The sequence below is a fragment of the Sciurus carolinensis genome, chromosome 4, assembly GCF_902686445.1.
Source record: "Sciurus carolinensis chromosome 4, mSciCar1.2, whole genome shotgun sequence".
NCBI classification, from domain to species: domain Eukaryota; kingdom Metazoa; phylum Chordata; class Mammalia; order Rodentia; family Sciuridae; genus Sciurus; species Sciurus carolinensis.
Genome location: NC_062216.1, coordinates 88,810,805 through 88,835,441, shown reverse-complemented (window position 1 = coordinate 88,835,441; position 24,637 = coordinate 88,810,805). Strand labels below are relative to the sequence as shown.

Below are 24,637 nucleotides of genomic sequence, written 5' to 3'. Positions count from 1 at the left end.
TTTATGTGATGTTGAGAATTGAACCCAGGGCCTTACATGTGCCAGGCAAGCATTATACCACTGAGCTACAACCCCATCCCCTGCATATAATTTTTATAAAAGGTTAGCATATCACTTCAAAAGTCTAAAGACTTAAATTATATTATCATATTATAGAGCTTACTAACAGATTAGACTAGTGTGTGTAAATCATATACCATAAATTTCAAGCACTTTATAAATGTAATCTCTCATAAAATAAGTTTTTATTAAACATTGATAGTTTAAAGCTTTAAAAAGGCTTAATTAGGATAATTATATATTTAATTATGTATATTATATATATATACATATATACATATATATGTGAAACCATATAAAAGAGGATTATTTAATACCCATCTTGTTTTCTACTTTCATTTTGCTTTTATGCTGGGTAGTTTCTTTGTGTACAATGATGTTAACTATAGCCTGGCAGGGTATTCATTTTCATTATAGCAGCTGCTGACTAGTGTAGCAAGTACCAGTTAGTATTTGGCTTTAGATGTAAAAAAACCCAAATTGACTTACATTTACAATGCATTGCTTTCCATAATTAGGTCTGCACAGTAGTTTTTTTAATCTTTATTTTTATTATAGATCACAAGAGTTTGTTTTTGTTAAATTAAAAATATAAGTTAAATGATTTCATTTTAATGATTTGCCTAACATTATTTTAAACTAGCAATTAGAAATATAAATTCCTAAAAACTGTAAGAACTTTCATTTTTCTTGCTAATTAATAGTTAACAAGTATATACAATTCTTTATACTAACTAAAAAATGTCTTTATATACTGATAATCTGTTGCATGTCTGCTGTTTCTGTTTTGTTTTGTTTTTTAAGTACTGTTTATTTTGTCATTATGACCAAATGGTAGTGACAGTAAAAAGCAACTGATGTTCTCCATGTTATTGGATGTCCGAAACAATCAATGGCAGACCTTGAAAGGAGAGAGATGATGAAGAGAAGAATGAGGAAAATAGAAACTAAAGTGAAGAAAACATATGCAAATGCTTATCCAAGAAATGGGATGGAAAGGGAATTGATGAAGAAATAGGGAGAATCTCTACCTCTCTAGCTTCCTTTAAGGTAGCTTGAGGACAGTGAAATTCAGAGGCAGAGGGATTAAAAAGCAAAGAAAAAAATGAATTGAGCAACTGCCAGAAGATGTAGGTAATTTGGCAGAGAAGCCATACAGGGTAGTAGTAAGAGGAAGAGTAGATGTCTGGAAATGGAAGCAGGAACACATAAGAAGGGGACTGGAAAAAGACAAGTGGCTTAGGATATTGTATACCTTAATTGGAAACGTGAATGACTCAAATAGAGAAATTAATTTTCTTTCCATCTAAAGTTTGTATATATTGCCTATGTATATTTCTGTTGAATTTTTCTCATTTGAACTATCCAGATTGAAGCTATTTCCATCTTTCTCTATACCTTAATAATTCATAACTATAATATGGCAATTTCATTATCAATCCATCAATATTTAAGTACCCTTATGGGTAAATTTATACTGAATGTTCAGATATACCATTTGCTTTAACTTAGTCATTAAACCAGATTTTATAGTTATGAGGCATAGCCAATCAGTGTCTTATAGATTGATGGGAGTGCCTAAAGGGGCATAAAACTCAATTTTCATCATAATAGCTTAATACTGAGAATGTTTAAATGGGAAAATAAAGCATAATAAAGATTTAAAGACTCCAGACTGTACATATTTTAATCTGACAGAGAATCTTGTTTGTAGATTTTTTTCAGTTTTATTAATTTTTAAAGATGTCTAGATAAGATTGTCTCAAATACCTTTTTAAGTTATTCAGAGCAAAGTAATCTATAAATTCTAATGAGATAAAATGAATAGTCAAAGGATTGGGTGATTAGTGTAGAAACTTTATTACAGCTGTCTTGGTCCACTTTGTGCCACTATAACAGAATACCCGACTGAGTATTTTATAAAGAATAGAAATTTATTGACTCATAGTTCTGGAGCCTGAGAAATTCAGTGTCAAGGTATTGGCATCTGGCAAGAACCTTCTTGCTGCATCGTCACAGGAAGAAAGAGCAGAAAGAGAAGAGGGGACTGAATCACCCTTTTATAATGGTACCAGTCCTTCCCTCAAGAATGGAGCCCTCCTGACTTCATCGCCTCTTAAAGTTTCTAGCTCTTAATACTATTTTGATGGCAATTAAATTTCAACCTGTGTTTTGGAAGAGATAAACATTCAAACCATAGTAACAGTTAGCCAGTAGTTTTGAATTGGTTATACCAAATTATTTAGAAGGATGAAGAAGTCAAACCTGAAAAACATTGGAGAATGTATTATTGAAGGAGGAAGAATCCTGGCCACATTTTTTCTTTGTCACCAATGTGCTCATTACTGCTGAAATGCTTTTTATCTGGGTTAACTTACCTACTACCCACGCCACTAGACATAGGGCTTCCCAGAATGTGCTGAGAATAATTAAGGTGTAGTTCTACTCGCTAAGGTTCTAGGGTTATTTGAGAATGACAGGGTTTATTCTTTGTCCTGTGTGAAATGGGAAAGGAAATTGTGAGAGAGTGGACTGCTGTATGGCTGGATTGAGGCTCACTTTGCAGCTGGTAAGGGGGATCCAACATAAGAAGTGCTCTTCCACATAGATACACAAATGTCACACAACTGAGTGTTAACTAATGCTCAACAAAGCCTGAATGACTTCAAATGAGATTCCTACCTTGAATGATGAAGTCTGTTGTCTTTTATTTAGAATAGGTATAGTGATTGCATTTTCTTCAGTTTATTTCTTTTTAACTAGAATTACTAGTTTGGTACCAGTGAGCCAGACTTCTTACAACTTCAGTGCCTTTCCTTTTGAAAGACCAGTTTACTGGGAATCCTAACTTCAATGAGAAAGAACAATCATTGGGTATTTAAGGTATTCAAACCAGCCTGAGATACCAATCAGATCTATCTGCAGCTGGAAATTGCTCACCTGGGGTCTTTTCTATTAAGAGAAAAATTAAGATCATAGCCAAGTGTGTTAAAATATAACACTGTTCTTTTTAAGTGAGATTAAAGAAATTCTTTCCCTTACCCTTTCTCTGAAGAATGTTTGGTTTAAAGCATCTTTTTTTTTTTTTAGATTTTAATTAAAATGCATTTATATTATAAGTCAGGGAATAAACATCCCCCTCCACCCTGTTTTACCCCTTTCCCTACCCTTATAAATTTATTTTTGGGAAAGTAGTAATGGCACATACTAAAAAGTTAAAATAACATAAAAATAATGTAGTCCAAAATAAATCTCCCTTCTTAACTTTATTTCTCTTCCCAAGAGACAACTACTTATAAAATTTATCATGTGTCTTTGCAAAGATTCTCTTTTTATCCTTTATTGGAACACACATATTTTACAGATTATTGTGTACCTTGATTTTTCCACTTGAAGTGGAAAATTCTGTATTACCTAGATAATATTGAGTTATAACAAAGAATTTAATTTTAGTGATTTTCATAAATTATTTTAGTCATTCTCCCTGTCCTTTAAAAAAATATATTCATAGAATTAATCCCAACTACATTCTTTGTAATTCTATACTTACCAAGTCTGTACTGCCCAAGGCTATAACTCTGGAGAACCTTTGAACCCACCTAGAATATATAAAGCCTAGGGTAGGCCCATTGCTGTCCATTCTTGTCCTGAACTGTCTGTAGAGACCTGGTAAGTCTCCCTGATGGTCTTCCTTTGAGCTGTCTTCTCCCAGTCTTCCAAAGCTCCCCAAGATCCTAATCAGGACTGTCCCCAACTAGACCTGCAAGCTACAGACACAACAGTCAGGGAATGTGCAGGGCACGATACCCTCACAGACATTTCATGGACATTATGTGGTGTTGCCTTTTATTTGTCATCTCTTATTCAGAGGATTGTCAGCCACTGTACACTCTTCTGTATTCGCTAGTGGTCATGTGCTTAAAAAAAATGGTGGTGGGGTTGAAGGGGAGCTTCTTCCAATTTGGAGAAATACTCTAGACAAATTATTAAAATAAACTTTGATTAATTTAATAATATTACCAAAAGATCAACACATTAAGTAGAGATGAAAAAATGTATTTAGTTTATAATTAGTTTTAAAAAACTGGCTGGTCCAAATTATTCTCAGTGTTTTTCACGTGTCATTTCTAAATTGACAACACTATTCTTTTAGTCGAACAATACTTTGAAACATAAATTCAAATATGCTAGTGTGAATAGAGCATGAACTTTAAAATTGGATTATGACTTTTTTTTTGTAGTACTACTTACATTTGCATGATACCTTAATTATCTTTACTAAACATAAAGTATCAGGGAAAACCTTGGATGCTACTTTCCTGAGGTGCTGGAAAGGCAGTGATTCTAGTTTGGGATTCCTAGTTATTTCTCAGGCATCCGTTTTAGTTCCACAAAGTCTTGCTACCACCAGAGGGAGCCGTTGATAGTTCAGTCAATAAAAAGGTTCTTGGCGAGGAGGGACAAGGGGTAGGAGGCAGCGTGTGTTGATCTGTGGGTCCTACTTCATTACCTTATTTGTAATTTTTAATCTCACTGGCTCTTACCCCCAACAAATATATCCCTTTCATGTTTTACATCAGATATTCTTCCCAACACAGTGACCTTTTGTCCAGTTTTCTTACATTCTGCTGTCATTCTACTAACATTTGTTACTGTTTATATTTTCTTGTACTCTAAAGTTTCTGAAACTCATTTTGTGTTATAGTAACAAACAGTTGTCCTTAGCATGTTATTTATTAACTGAGCTAGCTTTCATGTCGATAGAAACTACATTTTAAACCTAAAATCTTCTATTTGGTTTGCTTTTATAATGAAGCCATAAAGATTTATTCCTATTCTTCTGGCTTATAGAAGATATTAACAAACAACAAAGAAGAGATGCTGGCTTGTACTTAGCATTCAAGCTAATGTTGTTCATATTGTCTTATTAGAACACCTGGAGAGTGCAAGTTCTAACTCAGGTATACCAGCCGCACAGAGAGGTGAGTTTGTTTAATTAAGCAAATAGTCACCAAAGGTGTGGAATTCTAGTTCGGTGGTGCATAAAATTTCAGACACTGAAGAAATGCACTGGACAATGGAATAGACACCAAAATGTGGCTTTATTGTAGTTAGAATGTGTATTTTTTATTCATTAATTTTTTTCAGCATTTTAATAGATTCTCAATTTCTAAAAATAAAATTTTAGCTCTTTGACTTTTTTAAATTAGCAGTAGTAAATTATTCTTTTTAAAAGGGGAAATTATTTGACTCACACCTACTTCCCACCCCGCTTATCAAGGGCTTTGTTGCCAAAAATCAGGCATAGAAACAGAATATTGACAAAAATAACCCTTTGGCTTTTGTTACTGATGGTAGAATAAAGATATTTTCATTTGAAATAAGTCAACTAGTGAGGGATTTTGTCCCCAAAGTGTTTTTCAACATTTTGATTCTCTTTATTTTTTATTTTAGGATAAAATGGAGAAGGGGATTTTTCATAATGTTGAATTGTAAATTAAATTCTAATAGGAATAGCTAAAATACGATAAAATAGAATGGAAAATAAAATTAGTTAAAGCAGTGTGTGGTCCTTTCATTGGTATTTATGTTAGACCCCACTAACATTCTCCCCAAGAGACCATACAGCTGTGACATCACCAAAAATGCTCAGCCAGATGATCGAGAACTTGGTTTTGGACAAATCAGTGTCAAAAGCTTGACTCTATCACCTCTCTTATCTGACTTTAAAAGGACCATTCTTTTTTTAAGCTGCAGTTAAATTGCATCATCAGAAGGAGTGTTGTGACGAGTAAGAGACGTCATCCATATTTTTTCTTTGTTTTTTCTTTTGTTTTCTGTCTGTGTTTTCAGCAACGTCAGTTGATTACAGTTCCTTTGCAGACAGATGCAGCAGCTGGATAGAGCTCATTAAACTGAAAGCTCAGACCATAAGGCGCGGATCAATTAAGACAAGTAGGCGGATGTTTCTACCACATTATGATGATCTGAGAAGCATATCCCTGATTTCACAGTGATGAAGGCTAGACCTTACTACCTAGTATTAACATCGCCAATCAGTTGTGTATTGGAGTGTGAAAGCTGCAGACTCTAATGGTGGTATAGGAAGAGAAATGAAGGGCCTTTAGATTTGTTAATTTTAAGAACAGAACTGTTTTTAAAGTTCTACTTTTTGTGAAGGTATACCTAAAAATATGTAAATAGATATGATGTCCTTCTAGCTGGAAGATAATCACCAGCTCTCTCATTGAAGAGATTCTCTTCTAGGACCCAGCATATTTTGTATATTGCATCTGTCAGCTTACTAAGCAATATCCAGAGGGCTGAAAGAATAAGTATTTCTGGAGAGAAAGTAATTAACTCTCATCTTAGTGCTAGACTCAGTATGTTTATGTTCTTTATCTATATCCCATATGTTTTGGTAGATTTTGAAGTGACTATATTTGAGTGAAAAAAAAATAATTAAAAGAGATGGAACTACCTTTTAGAGTAAAGAACACCAGATATGGAACCAGCCAGGTCTGGTTTTGAATTCCAGAAGTGCCAATTTAATAGGTGTGTGACCTTGGACAAGCTATTTAATTTCTCTGAGCTTTAGCTTCCTCATGTGTAAAATGGGGATGATAATAACCTATGTTGTAGGCTGTAAGCAATACATATTTACATATATATGTATATATACATATGCATAATATGACTGGCAGATAGCGGTTATTTAGCAAGTGGTAGCTGTTTTGTTACTTTATAAACAACCGCCTTTAGATGGCCAAGGTCATTTGCTAAGTTTTTTAAATTGTGAGTTTGTTTAATCAAAAGGTTTGGAAAGGAAATACATTACAACTAGTTAACAAAAGGTTTATCTACAAGTTGACAATGTTGAAGTCGTCTGAAAAAGATGGAAAGAACTGTACTGGGAAATATGACAACTTTCACACTCTCTTTGTAATAATTTGTTCCTACAGCAGATAATTTTAATGCTCTGCCGCTTTTTCTTTTTCTTCACTTCATAACTGATCATTGTGTGTGTAGCTACTCCGCATCAACATTTTCTTTTGCAGGAATGCCATTTTTCTTCCAAAAGAATTCATTCCAGCATATCCTCATGTGTTTTTCTTTCTCTCTCTTTTAATTGCATGCAGTGCATGATGATTTCTTTTCTTTCATGACATGGCTTAGCCTCACAGACAGCTGAATGTTGTCACCACTTACTTGGAAACCTTAGGGAATAATTGAGTTACCAATGTCTGTTCTTAATCTTTCCTCTTCTTTTCTTCAATTATAGCTGTGACAGTTGAAAAAGCAAGTCCAATGGGTGAAGGAAATTTCCGAAATCGTTCTGCTCCACCTTGTGCAAATTCCACAGTTGGGGTTGTTAAGATGACACCTCTTTCTTTCATTCCTGGAGCAAAAATAACCAAATATCTTGGAATAATTAACATGTTTTTTATTCGGGAAACCACTTCTCTTCGTGAGGTAATTTTATAAACATGGTTTTATTGGTTTTTGAATTTTCTTTAAGATTAGTAACAAAACCATCTCGAATTATTATTTTTCCTTAAAATAATATACATAAATACATATTTTGCTTATTTGTATTTTAATAACCTGTCTGTAGTGATTCTGTATTAAACTAATGAAATTTTTTTACAGCAGTTAGTATTATTACGAGAGTTGTGTTAGGTTTAAACACATGTATTATTAAAAATTTTAAATCTTTATCTTTTATTAAATCAAACAAATAACTATGTTTCATTAGATTCTTACAACAACCCTAAAAGAATAGCTTAGTTTCCTCAGTAGTTATTTGCCTGAAATACATTTAAATAGCAATTTTTAAGGGATCACATTTAGAAATAGTGGGGGACCATATTATAGACATGTTTATGGAGATATTTTATGTAGTTTAGCTTTATTGTTTTTTCCCTCTGAAAGGAGAATGGGGCTCTTCATTTTCAGTCTTTCCAACAATTTATGAGAATGCTGTTTCTTCAAATTCTTACCTTACCCTGGATATCATTAAACTTAATCATTAAACTTTGAATTTTAAGAACCATTTTACTTGTAGTTAAAGTTCAGAATCAGTCAATCTACTATATCTTTTGTAATAGGAATTTATCTTGGTAAAAAGAAAATTGTATCTTATGTTATGGAATGGGGTGTTGAGCAAATTAATACTCTGCTATACTGATAGTTTTTAATTACTGAGTCATGAAAGTAGGTAATTGCTTTACATTTTACGTTAGTAGCAGTTGTGCTTTAATAAAGTATGTTTGTTATGGAAATGACTTACCTGTGCTTTTCCCCCAGTTTCAGTAGAAAAACTTCTTAGAAATCAAACTTGTATACTGTCTTCCTTATCATGCTCACTGTCCTGCATCCAGCACAGTATTTGGCATGGAGTTAACACAGTGCATTTTGTGTAAATGAATGAGGACTTTTGACAGATTGTTTTATTAATTAGATGGAGGTTTTAAGATAAATCGTTTTAAAATATTTTCAAAAATTTTTTGTAGTTGTTGGGGATTGAATCCAGGGGCACTTTGCCTACTGAGCTACATCCCTTAACCTTTTTTTTTTTTTTTAATGTTTTTAGTAGTAGATGGACACAATAACATCATTTTATTTATTTTTTTTTGTGGTACTGAGGATTGCACTCAGGGCCTCATGCATGCTGGATGCGTGCTCTATCACTGAGCCACAAGCCCTACCTTCTTGGACTTTTTTATATTCTGTTTTGAAACAGGGTCTCACTAAGTTGCCCAGGCTAGCCTTGGACTTGCAATCCTCCTATCTCAACCTCCTGAGTCCCTGTAATTATATATAGTCATTCATGTACCATGGTCCCTGGCAAAATCATAAGATTTTATTTCCTACATCTTCTCTACTGCATAAGCTCCTGTACCCAAAAACGTTGCTTCATGGTAGATTTCCCTTTAACAGAGACTTTAAGGCACAGTATTATAGTTGTATTCATTGCCTGATAAATTATTTTCTTACAGTCAGTTAGCCTTTTTAAAATTTAAGTTCTGTAGCTACTCTGCCTTTGGAATTTCTTAATTTAATAGACAGAAGGAAACTAATAAAAGAAAAAAAGGTACTGAGCTGTGATTGAGTTGGAGGCAGTCTGAAACAACTCACTTAATTCCTTAATTGCAAAAAGCAATACCTTTACAAGACTATGTAGGATGCCCTGGGTTTTTAGAAAGATGTGATTTGATAAAATGATTTTCTAACAGTACACTCAGCTTTTCCCTTACTTTTAATTTAAAATGGGAAATTTCCTCCTAGATTGTAAGTCACCTCCAGTAGAATTTCTGGAAAAGCTTGGATTGAAAAAACATTTTAAACTTTTAATTGACCTCTGATTTATGTTTCGTTTGATTTTTGATCATGGAAAAAATTTCCTGAATTACTGGATTTTATTCCCTAACAAATATTTATGGAATACTTATTTTGTGTACCTGTTAAATTAGTTATTAGTATATAATATGCAAAACAGATGCAGTAAGTACTACCTATGTGAGTATAATTTGTCATGGGCAGATTACAAATTCTCTGAGCTTCTTTTAAGCTTAAATTAGTAAGGATAGTAAATCCCCATCCAGCCATGTTTGCAGTAAAGCCATGTTTGCTCATCCATAAATAAATCCTATGAATTTTTGCCTGTTATTAAGATAATTTGGGATGATTTAATATATATCCTTCAACATTTTATGTACATTTGTAGATACATATATATAATACAGTTGTTTTGCACATTGTCTTTTAGGAAGGAGGAGTCAGTGGTTTCCTCCACGCCTTTATTGCTGAAGTGTTTGCAATGGTGAGAGCTCATGTTGCTGCATTAGGAGGAAATGCTGTCGTTTCCTATATAATGAAGCAGTGTGTCTTCATGGAGAATCCAAATAAAAACCAGGTGAGATACAGTTAGAAATCTCTGATTTGGGGGAATCTGAGAATTTCCCTCATGGCCAGCTACCCACCTCCATCCCCCTCCCAGAAGAAAAGTGCTCTTCAGAGTTCTCTGATTCTAAATACTAAAAATACAGTTTAGTGAATTTATTAGTAAGCATGGTCATACATAGCTTAGGTGCTATTCCCACATCTTAGGAGACAAGTTATTCTTAACCATTTTTGGAACTTCTGCTCCTGAGTTACTGTTTCCACTGTTGTCCTGGTGGATGTTTGGAGTACAGTGATGTCTGTTTGCAGAGAGCAAAACGTACAGGTTAGTTTGTACTGTGGTGCTGTCCAGTTTGAACTGCCATGCAGGGCAGAGTGTTATCATAATGGTGCCAGACTACTTGTTTATTTCTGTTAAATAATATTCTGTTCATGGGGAATAAAAAGAGCCTTATTTGGTTAAATTTTAGAATAAAGTTCTATCAATTTTGAGTTAAGGTACCTCACTTAGAATTGTGAAAGATTTCTTTAAAAAGTAAATGACTATATGAGTCATATGAGCTATGATAAAGGCAGTGCTTCTCGACCTGCTCCTCTTAGCATACATCAAAAATCAGATTGTTTGTACGACATGCAGTGATAAGTGGATAGAAATGCTTGTGGCTGTTGGTGATTGCTCCTAGTTTCTGGCCCAGGGGACAGCCCTGAGAGCAGAGGGACCATTTAAAGTGGTTTCAGTTTTATTTATTTATTTATTTATTTATTTATTTATTTTTTCAGTTGTGGATGGACGTTTATTTTATTTATTTATTTATTTATTTATTTATTTATTTATTTATATGCGGTGCTGAGGATCAAACCCAGTGCTAAGCAAGTGCTCTACCACTGAACCACAACCCCAGCCCTCAGCTTTATTGTGAAGTCATTAGTTTTTAATCAGATTCTTCAGAAGCGTGCTTCATTTACTTAACTATTGGGCTTTTCTGGACAATGTATATACTTTTGCTATTCAGAGTGTATCATTTTATTAATAGATATTGAAGAAAAATAGTGATGACATGAGACTTGGAAGACAATATTCTGATAAATTTCAGCAGTAGATAAGGAAAGTTAGAGGGGAGAGAAGGAAGGGGATCTAGCAAACATCCTAGGAAAATTTTGGTGGATAACTGACGTATAGTTAGGGCTCAGTTACATTTCTTAACTGAAGTTGTAGATTCAGGACCAACTTATTGATCAGATTTGGAGCCGAGGAGATTGTACTGAGTGGGTGAAAAAGGGTACATAGTAGAGCAGAAAGAGCTGGAATGAAAGTGAGGTAGGAAAATCAGAAGAGGCTAAGAACTACCTCAAAACAGATCATCTGTAAGAAGATATAGAGAGGAAACCAGAGAAGGGACATCCCGATTAGGATTAATTATTTGTTGTAAACAATTTGATATAGTCTGGTCATGAAGAAAGCATCTATCAGATCTTGAAAATAAAACTTGTTCAACTGAGCATTTCTTTGCAATAATTTTATTTAGTGTAATAAGATTTCCCTAGACTTATTGAAAAGGTCCTTTCTTGCTTAATTATTTTGTATTTCAGATTGAGATTTGTAGTTTTAGGTTTTTCCTGGTGTTAGATTTGTATAATTTGTTCACTAAATTATCACTTTGGCAAGTGCTTCAAAATCAACTTATCCAAAACATAATCTTTCTCTGTGCCTTAGTTTCCTCATCTGTAATATTGGGATAAAAATTGGGGAAATATATGTAATATGCTTAAGTGCCTGGTGGATAGTAAATACCATAGAAGTTGCTACTCTCATCTTTTAAATATTACAAAGTCTTTAGTGAGTTAGAACATGATAAAACTTAAGCTTCTTAGTATGTCATACAGGGTCTTCCACAGTTTTGCCTCTTCCAACTTTTTAGACTTACATTTTACCTTTTACCTCTCCCCAGTATCCATACCCTATGTACTGATTTATGTAGTTTTCCACCAAATGAACTGTGCTTTTTTTCATTTCCTTCACTTTGTAACATGTTGGTATTGTTAACTCCCTTTTGTAGGTGAGAAAACTGAGGCTTGCACAATTTCAGTGCTCAGTATGAGCTTCTAAATAGAAAAGCTAGAATATACTCTAACTTCTTTGGTTCCAAATGCTATGGGCCTTCCCACTGCCAGTTTTCCTGAATGATTACTGTTAATTACTGCTTGCCACTTATGTGCACACGTGTTGTTGGGTGCTATTCTTCATGTCATTTAACTTTTATTCATTTTTAATTTATCATGATATTTTACATACCCTTAAAATGTATAGAGAGTTGTCTAACACAAACACTTGTATCTCAACACTCAGTTTCAGAAATAAATATTAAAAATGTGGTGGGAGCCTCTATGGACCTATTTCTTCTTCCCACCAAGTGGACAATCCTTATTTTGTTGTCATTTCTATGTAGGCTTTTGTATTTTAAAAATTATGTATGCACTATATATAGTACTATATAGTACTCATAGTCTATATAGTCTAAAGTAACTGTAGTCTCATTTTGTATTAAAATGTTTGTATTTTTTAAATAGGTAATACATGATTCAAAATTCAGAAGGAGTACTAAAGGAATATAGACAGAAAAGTTTCTCTCTGTCCTGTATCCCAGCCTCTTTCTTCCCATGTACCACCAAAGTTATTAGTGTTTCTTTGTATGTCACTTCTAGAGCTGTAACACTTTAGAGCATGCAACATGAGAGATTTTAGACACATTCAAGCAAAGATACAAGCCTTTTCCACAGCTCATTCTTTCACTTAATTTTTCTAGGTGATTGTTCCATGTGAGGGTAAAATGATTATCCTCATTGTTGTAACAGCCACATAATGTTCCATGGCATGGATCAACTAGAATTTCTTAATCTAGTTCCCTGCTGATGAACCTTTAGGTTGTTTCTAATAAATGTTATGCTAATACATGCAGCACTACAAGAACAAATATAAAACATAAGTGATTAGCATAGGTCTGAATATACCTATAGGAAAATTCCTTAAAAGAAAATTGCTAGGTCAAAGCATAGGCCTTTGTAGTTTTCTTAGATACTGCTGAAGTTTCCCTCCTTTGAGATTATTTTGCACATTCTATTTATTTTCATTAATTCATCATGACACTTAGGAGCTCTATCCACGTTCGTAGAACTTTTAGTTCATTTGAATATTCCATAATTTATTTAGGCTGTTTCCTATTTTTTTTATTACAAACACACTGCAGTGAAAGTCATTTATTAATTTTTTTCATATACATGTCCACAATTTTTCTCTAGGGCATGAAAAAATATGTATATATAGTATGTGTATTTTATATACATGTTGACAAATGCTTGAGAATAAGATTGAGATTGGCATATCAGTTTTTTTGCTTCATATCACCAGATTACTTTCCAAAGTGGTTGTACATCCCCCTTCCCCCAGAAATGTTAAATGTGTTTATATTGCCCCATGTCTTTGCCAACACTTGGTAATATTGAACCTCTACCTTTATTTTTATTTTTGCCAGTATATGTATCGCGAATATTTTTTCGTATGTTTCTAGGCTTTTTGAATTTCTTTTCCTGAGAATTGTCCTCTCATTCTTTTCTTATTCGTCTCTTGAGTTAGTTAGTTTTTTTCCTAGTGATTTATAAGCCTGTGCTTTTTTTTGCTGTACAATACTGTCCCTGTATTACAGAAGCATATGAACATATTGTTAAGTGTAATTGAACCTGTCCTGTTTGTTCTTATAGGCACAGTGTCTTATAAATGTAAGTGGTGATGCAGTGATTTTTGTTCGTGAATCAGACTTAGAAGTGGTATCAGCTCAGCAACCTACTGCCAACTGCCAGCCATTATGTACTGGAGGAGAAGTTACAACCTGAAGAAAATAGGAAAGAAAGAGCTCGCCTCAATGAGATTCATCTATCTCCATTGTTTTGTCATTATCGTCATAGACAAAAAAAGTGAAATTAATTTGAGATAGTTAAGAAAGAATTGATACATTATGCATAGATTTTGTCTGGAATCTGTTGGAGGCATGAGAATTTCTAATCTTGACGTTTTGTTTGCCAAGTCTATTAGACAGGCTCTATGAAATCTTCTGCCTTCAATAAGTTAAAATAAATTTCTAAGTGAACTGTAGCAAAGATGAAAGTTATTTGTAATTTATGTTGATTTTAATAAAATCATAATTTAAAAAAGAAATGGGAGGATTATCAGCAAACTAGAATAGCTACCTTATATAATTCAGAAAAACTAAGCAAGAAATTCTCAGATTATTAATGAATAAATAATAGATTTGAGAAATGTAGGGAAAATTGAGAAAAGTTTTCAGAAAACTACTGTGTGGGTTTCTTAGTGTGTTTTGTTTTGATGAGGAATGTGGTAATAACTCTCATTGGGGAGGTGCTTTCAGCCATCTTTTAGAAAGAAGTTAAAATTCTGCAACTTGAATCTGAAATACCTCTAACTACTGTAAAAGAAAAAGTAATTTATTAAAACTGATATCTTTTCATTGAAAAGTTTTAATATCTCCAAAGAGGGAGGAAAAATTTATTATATAATTTCATAACTGGCCACATTTGAGTTAATATTTAATTTGTCTGGAAGAGACTTTGCTTCAGGTGGGAAGAAAACATTAGTGAATTTTATTGAAGTAGTAAAAATACAGTTGATCTAGCAGGACCATAAAACCTATTTTCCAGTAAAATAATATTACACTCCTACCAAATATACAGAATTTTAGTAGTATCTTAGAAATTTTTGATAATGAGTTAGAGTGTATTTGGCATAGAATTTGGAAATGTAAATTGAAGTAAATATGCTGCAGAATATTGAATGTATACATAGGAATACTTTTTTTTGTCAATGCCAAATGCCCATTGTAAATGAATCTTAGATATTATATTTCTCCTTTGCACAATAAAATTTCTTTATAAAACTCATGATTTTGTTCTCCAACAAGCTGCCCTAAGGATTAGTCATTTCCTTGTTTATCACAGGTGTCAATATTTTTCTGTATTTTGTTTATAATTTTATTTTTTAAATAAATTTATAAAGGCAAACTGAAATGTTCCTTAATCTCTTATTTGACTCTTGGATAAAGTACTGTCAGTTTTCTGAATCACATAACCATCTTATCGTCTCCATTTAATCCTTCCATCAACAAACATCTGTTGTGCACTTTTATTATATGCAAGCCCCTGGTCTTAATTTTGGAGGAGTGGGTATATAATTGTGACCCTTTCACCATCTAGTAGGTTGGCATTCATTCAGCAACTGTGTACTGAAAGTCTACTAGATTGCAGGACATAGTTTTAGATGGTGAACAAAAATAAGTTCCTGCTTCCATAGACCTGCAAATTTGGTTGCAAAACCAAATAATTTGTAAAATGTGTTATATATTATTTTAAGCAATTACTAATGTTTATTGAATGCTCACTATACGCAAGTCAGTCTAATTTTTTTAATTAACCCTTTTAATCTTTATAGAAGCCCTGATGTTAGCTCCATGTTGTAGTTTAGGAAGTTGAGTAGTGTGTGTGAGTTTCTCAAAGACAATGAATAGTAGAGCCAAGGTTCAAGCACAGGTAATCTGGTCGAAAACCTATACTCAGTGAGGAATGTGAGTGCAACTTAGAATGGAAGGTAGCCTTTCAGAAGAGTTGAGAGATGTTCAGTCAGGAAACAGTTGGCTCTTTGGCCATAATTTCATTCAGGCATCCATTTGTTTTCGAGTAGCTATTTTGTAATAACCTTGAATATTCCAGAGTCCTATCAAGGCAAAGGAAAAATAATGCAACTGTTTCTAATTGAGTGCTTACTTTGTGTCATGTCCTGTACACATACATAATTGCTAATATTTGAAGGAAACCATGAAAGAAACAGTGACATCTTCATTTCAGTGTGAACAATTTGCAATTCATCAGAGACCCAGACCATTTCTGTCAAAGTTGGAGTTTCTTTACTCAGGCTTGCAGCCTGGCCACTTGCACTTCACCTGAGCACTTATTGTGGGCTACCTTCAAAGCATGATTGATCTATACCAACAGTGGGTCTTTTCAGAAAGACTGAATGTTACCTATGCTCCACAAACTGCTTGTGTGGAACCCCCCAGAAACAATCATCCGAAATGAACATGTTTGTATTTAGTCTTTGGAAATACTGAAGCCTGTGTTGGATTGCAGTGTCGGACTGTGGGCAGTTTATTTTTTTAATGCATACACTTTCTTGATGAAAGTGTTACATAAATCAGCTCCATGGCTGAATCTATTAAAATGTCAAGCTTCAAACTATCGTTTTAAATAGATGAATGTAAGCAATACCTCACTTAGAGATGTTTTAAAACATCTGAGGCTGCATAATAGGTTATTAACAGTGATGGGGAGGTATGTAATGGATTAGAAAACTAGATAAAAGGTAAAAATAACACCTTACAAATGGTGTGTATGATCCCACTTATGCATTTATATATTTTTAAATAGGTATTATTTTTTACCTTTCACCTGTCTTTTTGGCCATCATATCCCTCCTAGCCCCTCTAAGTGAGGTATAACTTACATTCAGTAAAACACCCATTTTAAGTGCATAGTTTGAGATTTGACAAATAGATTTAGCTGTATAGGTGAGATACACAACACTTCCATCATCAAGAAAGTTCTCGGTCAGGCATTGGTGGTATACTCTTGTATCCCAGCTACTCTGGAGACTGAGAAGGGAGAAATCCTTGAGCCTGCAAGTTTGAAAGCAGCCTGGGCAACACAGCAAGATGCCAACTCTTAAAGGGGGAAGTTTCCTATTGTCCCTTTGCAGTCAATCTACTACTCCCCCTTCCATGTAAACGGATTCTTGTACTTGGCAATTTTCACTTAATGCTTTTGAACTGCATCCATGATGCACATTTTGGCCAGTATGAATAGACTATTTTTCAGTTGAATTTGCACTTTTTCTCTTTTGTGGGGTTGATTTTTTCTCATATGTAATCTGTCGTAAGTTTGAAAAAATTTTCCTCTTTGTTGTCTATCCACATAGTTTATGGTAACCCTTACCATATCCATACTTGAGTTTTGTTATGAATAATGTGACTATCTTTTCTTTTTTAGGTTCCCTTAGTTAAGATGACTTTCCTTCTCTTGATTTTTTGGACCATCTTGAAAGTTCATCAAGTTTAAGACATCCTGGATTCTTATCTCAGTGGTTTGTCACCAAATTATCTTTCACTATTTCTTCTCCTCCTCCTCCTCCTCCTCCTCCTCCCCTCCCCCCCTTCCCTTCTGTAAGTGTCATCACCCACTTAGCAGTTTTAGTTTGGATCAGGAACACCCAAAACCTGTCCTTTCCCCACTGTACTGCCCCACCTCATGGCATCCAGTTTTATACTAAATTCATTTTTTAAATCAATATGAGTGCCTTTTAATGGCAAAAATATAGTACAGTGAATTCACAAACCAGTAAGTCATTTATTATCATTATTAAGTACTAAGTACTGTGTATAATTGTATATTCTGTACTTTTATACAACAGGCAGTGCAGTTTATACAACAGGCAGAGTAGTTTACTCCAGTATCACCACAAATACATTGTTCTATGGCATTAGATTGGCTAAAATGCCATTAGGTGATTGTAATATTTCAGCTCCATGCCAATATTATGGGATCCACCACCCTGTAGGTAGTTTGTCACTGACAAATGTTATGCCAGCTCATGGCCATATTTACAAATGCGTACAGAAAATCTGATTGAAGCTCTGGATCTTTTTCTTAAAAGAAAAATAAACACACACATGAAACTTAACATTCTACTTCAAGAGTTTTGTGGAAATTACTTCATTGACCCCAAGTTAGATAAGGAAATGGACTAAAGAAAAACATTTGCAATGCGGGGTAAAGAGTATTCTAAAAGTTTGGCCTTTTTTTTTTCCTGATAGGAAAGCCAAGGTATTTTGATTACATGAATATATATATATATATATATATATATATATATATATATATACACACACACATATATATATAAAGAATATATTAAAATTATGTATTTTTTAGAAAAATTTTAATTGGCAAAATTGTATATATTTAAGGTTATACATGTTCTGAAATATGTATACATTGCTGAATGGCTAAATAGAGCCAATTAACATGCATTATCTCACTTTTTTTTTTTTTTTCAGTGAAACCACTTAAAATCTGTTTCAACTATTTTCAAGAATATAACACATTGTTACTAATTGTAGTCACCACGTACATAATAGATTTCTCGAAATTATTTCTCCTAATTGAAATTTTGTATCCTGTGACCAATATCTCTCCCAACTCCCCACCTCTGATAGCTACACTTTCTCCTATGAGCTTAACTTTTTTAGATTCTACAAATAAGTGAGATCATGCAGTGTTTGTCTTTTTTGTGCCTGGCTTATTTCATTTAACACACTGTCCTCCAGGTTTATCCAGTCTGTCACAAATGATAGATTTCCTTCTTTTGATAAGGCTTAGTGGTAGTATTCCATTGTGTATATAGACTGCATTTCTTCATTGATCAATTGATGGACCGCAGTTGATTCCATATCTTGGTTATCGTGAATAACACTGGAGTGAACATGGGAGTGAGTGCAGATGTCTCTTCAACATATTGGTTTCTTCTCTTTTGGATGTATACCCAGTAGTGAGATTACTGGATCATATGGTACTTCTATTTTTAATTTTTTGAGAAAGCTCCATAGTGTTCTCCATAATGGCTATAATAATTTATATTCTTACCAACGGTGCAAGGCTTTCCTTTTCTCCACATACTCTTCAACACAGCCTATATTTTAAAGGCAGAATATGAAAAATAAAATGATTCCTCTGCTCTTTGAAGTAAGAGTTTTAGGTCTGTAGGAATCAAGCATTTGTTCACTGAAGTTTAAAAGATAATATTTTAAATATTAAAAAACCTGAAAGTATCTACAGTAGGCAGAATAATGGGTCCCCATAGATCTTCTCATCCTATTCCCCTGTGCATATATTACATGACATGACAAAATACACTGTGGATGTGATCAAGGTTAAGGACCTTGAGTTGGGAATATTATCATGGTTGATCTGGGAGGGTCTTAGAGTCTAATCACATCAATCTTGAAAAGGGAGGTAGAAAAGGAAGTCGGGGAGAGAGAGAAGAAAGAGGGAGAGGCGGGAATGAATCTGTGTTAGGAGGACTCAACCTGCCATTGCTGCCTTTGAAGAAGGAAGAAGGGAACTATAAGCCAAGAATGTGGGTGCCTCTTCATGTTGGGAATGGCCCTGGCTAACAGCTGGAAAGGAAACAGGGATCTCAGTTCTACACTGTAAGGAACTGAATTCTGCAAAGAAGGCAAATGAGCCAGGAAATGGATTTTTCCCCAGAGCCTCCAGAAAGGAATGCACTCCTACCAGTGAATTGATTTCAGTCTGTTACACCATATTAGTTTTAACCTACTGCAATAACAAATTTGTGTTAAGCCACCAAGGTTGTGATAATTATGGTAGGGAAAGAAAACTAATAAAAATTCTTATAAATACGGAAGTATGGAGATACATAAAGTAAAACATTGTCATATAGTTGTGTTTTTTTAAAAAAATTTATTCTAGTTATACTTGAAAGAATGCATTTGTGCATTTTAATAAATCATAAATGGAGTATAATTTCTCATTTTTCTGATTGTACATATTATAGGATCATATCCTTCATGTAGTGATATATGTACATGAGGTAATAATGTCTGTTTAACTCTACTATCCTTCCTACCCCCAACACCCCTTCCCCTCGTTTCACTCCCCTCTACCTAATCTAAAGTAACTCTATTCTTCCCTAGCACCCGCCCACCCTTATTGTGAAGTAGCATCCGAATATCAGAGAAAACATTCAGCCTTTGGTTTTTTGGGTTTGACTTATTTCGCTTAACATGATATTCTCCAACTCCATCCATTTACCTGCAAGTGCCATAATTTCATTCTTTTTTTAGGTTAAGTAATATTCCATTGCCTACATATACCACAGTTTCTATATTCATTTATTTATTGAAGGGCATCTAGGATGGTTCCATAGTTTAGCTATTGTGAATTGAGCTGCTATAAACATCGATGTGGCTGCGTCACTGTAGCATGCTTATTTTAAGTCCTTTGGGTATAGACCAAGGAGTTTGATAGCTGTGTCAAGTGGTGGTTCCATTCCAAGTTCTCTGAGGAATCTCCATACTGCTTTCCATAGTGGTTGCATCAATCTGCAGTCCCATCAGCAATGCGTGAGTGCATCCTTTCCCCCACATCCTCACCAACACTTATTGTTGCTTCTATTCTTGATAATTGCCATTCTGACTAGAGTGAGACAAAATCTTAGAGTAGTTTTGATTTGCATTTCTCTAATTGCTAGAGATGTTGAACATTTTTCATGTATTTGTTGTTTGTATATCTTCTGTGAAGTGTCTTTTCGTTCCTTAGCCCATGTATTGATTGGATTATTCATTTTATTGGTGTTAAGTTTTTTTTTTTTTTTTTTTTTTTTTGGTGTTAGAAGACATAGACAAACCCACCCAATACAGTTATCTCATACTAGACAAAGGTGCCAAAAATATTCACTGGAGAAAAGATTGCCTACTTAACAAATGATGCTGGGAAAAATGGAAAGCCACATGTAATAAAATGAAATTTAACCTTTATCTCTCACCCTGCACCAAACTCAAGTGGATCAAAGACTTAGGCACTATAACAGAGACCCTGTGCATACTAGAAGAAAAAGTAGGTCCAAATCTTCACCATGTCGGCCTAAGATCTGACTTCCTTAACAAGACCCCTAAAGTGCAAGAAGTTAAATTAAGAATCGACAAATGGGATGGATTCAAACTGAAAAGCTGCTTCTTAGCAAAAGAAACAATCAATAATGTGAAGAGAGAGCCTACAGATTAGGAGAAAATCTTTACCACACGCACTTCAGATAGAGCATTAATCTCTAGTTGTGCCTTTGTAGCAACATTTAACAGGAAATGCTCTATATACTCAGGATATGATTACAGTAATGTCTTAATATTTTTCCAATTTTCCACCTAGTCAGCATAAGTCCAGAATCTCCCACCTCTGAGCATGACTTTACTTATGAAATTCTCCAAGAACTCCAGAGGCTCAGCGCTACTCTCAAAGGGTTAAATCCAGTCCCCATACCACCTTGGTTAGCTGTTTTCTTTGCTCCTCACTATCCTGTGATGTCCTGTGGGAGTGGTCTCCACACAGCAATGAGAAGGCTCCATTCCAGCCAAGACTCCTTCACAGGCTTCCAGGATACGTTAGGCCATAGACACCTACTTCTTCCAAGGAAGCATGCCCCATTCCTATTGCTCAGCTCTCTTACTTGTCAATTGTGGCTGGCTCCCAGAGGGCCAGGAAACCCAAGGAAGTCCATCTTACATTTGGTTCTGGAATCTGCCATATCTTAGCCGTGTTCTTGAGTGCTTCCAGAAACCTTACCCCTGCTCTCCAGAGGGAGCCATGTGAGGGGATTCCAAGGGAACTTAGAAATGTCAAGATGATCTTCTGGTAACAGCCACAGGGCTTGCTGGTATCCTTTATTAAACTTCATCTGTTCATGTCTTTACATTTGAAGAAGGTCATAATATGGTAAAATTTATTAACCTTTTAAGTATTTAATTTCATATGTATTTTGACTTCTGTTTTAACAAATCTTTCCTTAAAAGGTAAAATTTGTTGGGGCTTATGGAAGTAAAGTTTACATACAAAAATTTTTACCTTTTTTGAATGTAGAATCCTCTGAATTTTGAAAGATACTGTGGTTGTTCATCCATCACCAGAAGCAGATACAGAACATTTCCATCACACTAAAAAACTGCTTCATATTCATTTGCAATTAATTTCCTCTGCCAACACTTTTCCTCTGGCAACTGATGATCCGTGTTTTGTTTCCATAATTTTACCTTTTCAACATTGTTTTATAAGTGGACTCATACAGAATGTTGCCTTGTGGGTCAGCAAATGCATTTCAGAGACATCTGTTATTGCATGTGTTAGCAGTTCTTATTCCCTTTTTTTTTTCTGATTAGTATTCCATTGTATGGATGCACCACAATTTCTTTATTAATTCACCAGCCACTGTGCATTTGGTTGTTTCCAGTGTTTGGAGATTATTAATAAAAGTTTGGAAAATTATGTACAGGTTTTTCTGTGGGCTTAAGTTTCCATTTTTCTTGGATCAATCACTAAGTATCTATGGAAGGCAGAAGAATAGATCCCCAAGAATGTCCATGACCTATTCCCCTGTGAACATATTATATAGTATGACAAAAGAGACTTTGCAGATATGATCAAGGTTAAGGTCCTTGAGATAGGGAAAGCAAGGGATGACTTTCTGTGTCATATGGGATGCATATGTTTAACTGGATGTGAGAATGCCAAATTTTTCCAAATTAACTGTACTGTTTTGCATCCTCACTAACAATGTATGAGGGTCCTTATTGCTTGGCATCATTACCAGCACTTGATGTTCTCAATTTGGTTGTTTTAAACTATTTTGATAGGTACATCTCACTATCATGAAGATTTGGTTGTATTTGAATTGAGTTTTGAGTTTCTTATGTATTAAGGATGCCATCTTTTCTTTTTAAATAAAATATGTGTTTTGCAAACATTTTCTTTAAGCCTGTGATTGTGTTAGCATTCCCTTAACGTTGTCTTTTAAGGAAAAGTTTTTAATTTTGATGAAGTCCAATTCATCATTTTTTTCTTTTTTCTTGAGCTAAATCATCTATTTATTAGGAAAGCTCCAGTAGCATATTCTTTGAAATTACTGAAATTTTGTTTGACTCAGGCTTATGACTTGTAACCAAAGACTTTGTGCAAAGAAAGAAAAGATTAAGTTCACTGTAGGGAGAAGGAGACAATACACACTGGTAACACAGGAGATCAGGTAGACAAATGAAGCCATCCATTACTCTATACAGATTCTATAGCACTTTCAACAAAATTTTTTTTAAACCGAGAACAAAAAAATTAAGCAATGTTTACAATAGACATAAATCATATACTGTTCCAAAAGCAATTGTTTTTCAGATCATAGAACATAAAATGGAAAAATGGTATATGTTACTGAATCTAACTACTGAACCTTTATCCTTATTAAAGTTGCTTATATATTCCACAGAATAAAAAAAATGCCAGACAAATTTAAAATCTTGAAAATTGCCTGATGAAAAATAAAATGCCAGGGAGTTTTAATGGCTTTTTATCAATTATTAATGCTACACAAGCAAAAATCTTATCTGAACAGGTGATTAAAACCAGGCACAATCAAACCATTACCAAATTAGACCCACCTTCAGAAATATACTATCTGCCCCCATATTTTCCATCAAAAGCTTTTGTTTTAAATTTTGAATCTTTAAGGTGTATTTGGTCACAACATGTTACAAATATTTGTGTGTGTGTGTTTTTCAGCATTATTTCATGTTTGCTGGGCACTGTTCTAAAGCAAGTTGAAGATGATGAGTTCATAGACGGCAGTGCATTCACTGGGTAGAGACGAGGGGGGAAGGCATTCAGTTCTGTTATGAAAAGGTCCCTGTAGATCATTCATCATCAGTTCCACTCACTTCTAACTCTTCGTTTTCATTCTCTTCTTCATTGCTGTCAAAATCTTTTATTATGGGTCTGGGTTTTCCTCGATTTGGCCTTTTCTTGCCTTTTTCGTTGTTTAGGCTTTCTCAATTTTAAAAGAATTAAAAAAATTTTTCCCATATTTTATTGATGCATTATAGTTGTACATAATGTTGGGATTTACATATTCACACATTCACAAAATTTAACAATGTAATTTGGCCATTATCTTTCCCCAGTATCTCCCCTTTCCCTCTCCTCCTCCCTCCCCCAGTCCCTTCCCTCTAACTCTACAGATCTCCCTTCGATTTCCACTTTCTCAGCTTTTTAGCTGAGTTTGATTTCACCTTAACAGACTTTGCCTCAGATTCTGATTCCCCTTCCGCTCCTCCTCCTCATTGCTCTCCTCCTCACACTCTTCTTCTTTGGCAGTTTTCTGCAAAGCACTCTTAAGATGGAGTCTCCATTGACCTGGGGTCCTTCCAACTTGAAGGTCCAAGGGTTGTGCAGAGAAGCATGACCTCTTTCTCCAGGTCTCCCAGGCTCTGGGATGTAGGATTATGAATTCTTTCCTTTAATTATTCTTTTTTGAAATTTACTGACTACCTAATTAATTCACAGTATTATGATCACTCTTTCCTGGAAGGTTACTGAATGAAGACCTCGCTGAGCCGTGGTCCTGAACCATCTTTGTACTTTATCACAGTATCAATGATGGTGTTCATCTGCCTTGTCATTTGTTGTTGTTGTTGTTGGGAGGTGGGCGATTTGGTGATAGCTTCAGTCTCTTCTCTTCTTAGTTTTTTTCCTTATCTTCCTTTGCAGGATATTTATCCACATTTCTTCATCTTTTTCTCTCTCCCATTTTTCCAAATTGACATCTTCCATGTTCTTTAAAATAGTTCACATCCTCTTTGCCTCCAGGTGTCTTTGTTCTGGGTCATTTTTCTCTTTTGTGGTTCATGCTCTTTGTGTTCTACCTAAGAGATTTTTGCCTAATACACAATAACAAAGAGTATCTGGAAGCTAGAGTTTTAGGCTTCACATTTAGGTGTCT

At 34.4% G+C, this 24,637-nt stretch overlaps 1 protein-coding gene and 1 pseudogene across 1 annotated transcript in view; one reads left to right on the top strand and one right to left on the bottom strand.

Annotated features, from left to right (window-relative positions):
• The window catches only part of C2cd5 (C2 calcium dependent domain containing 5), a 91,694-nt gene extending 76,678 nt beyond the window's left edge, over positions 1–15,016 (top strand). Inside the window, 5 exon segments of the mRNA XM_047548727.1 lie at positions 4,992–5,042; positions 5,914–6,015; positions 7,343–7,533; positions 9,830–9,976; positions 13,720–15,016. Of these exon segments, the coding sequence (XP_047404683.1) occupies positions 4,992–5,042; positions 5,914–6,015; positions 7,343–7,533; positions 9,830–9,976; positions 13,720–13,851 (623 nt within the window). The 3' untranslated portion in view covers positions 13,852–15,016.
• An 8,536-nt stretch (positions 15,017–23,552) lies between these two features.
• LOC124981986 (probable global transcription activator SNF2L2) lies at positions 23,553–24,317 on the bottom strand (annotated as a pseudogene).
• Between the last annotated feature and the right edge of the window lie 320 nt (positions 24,318–24,637).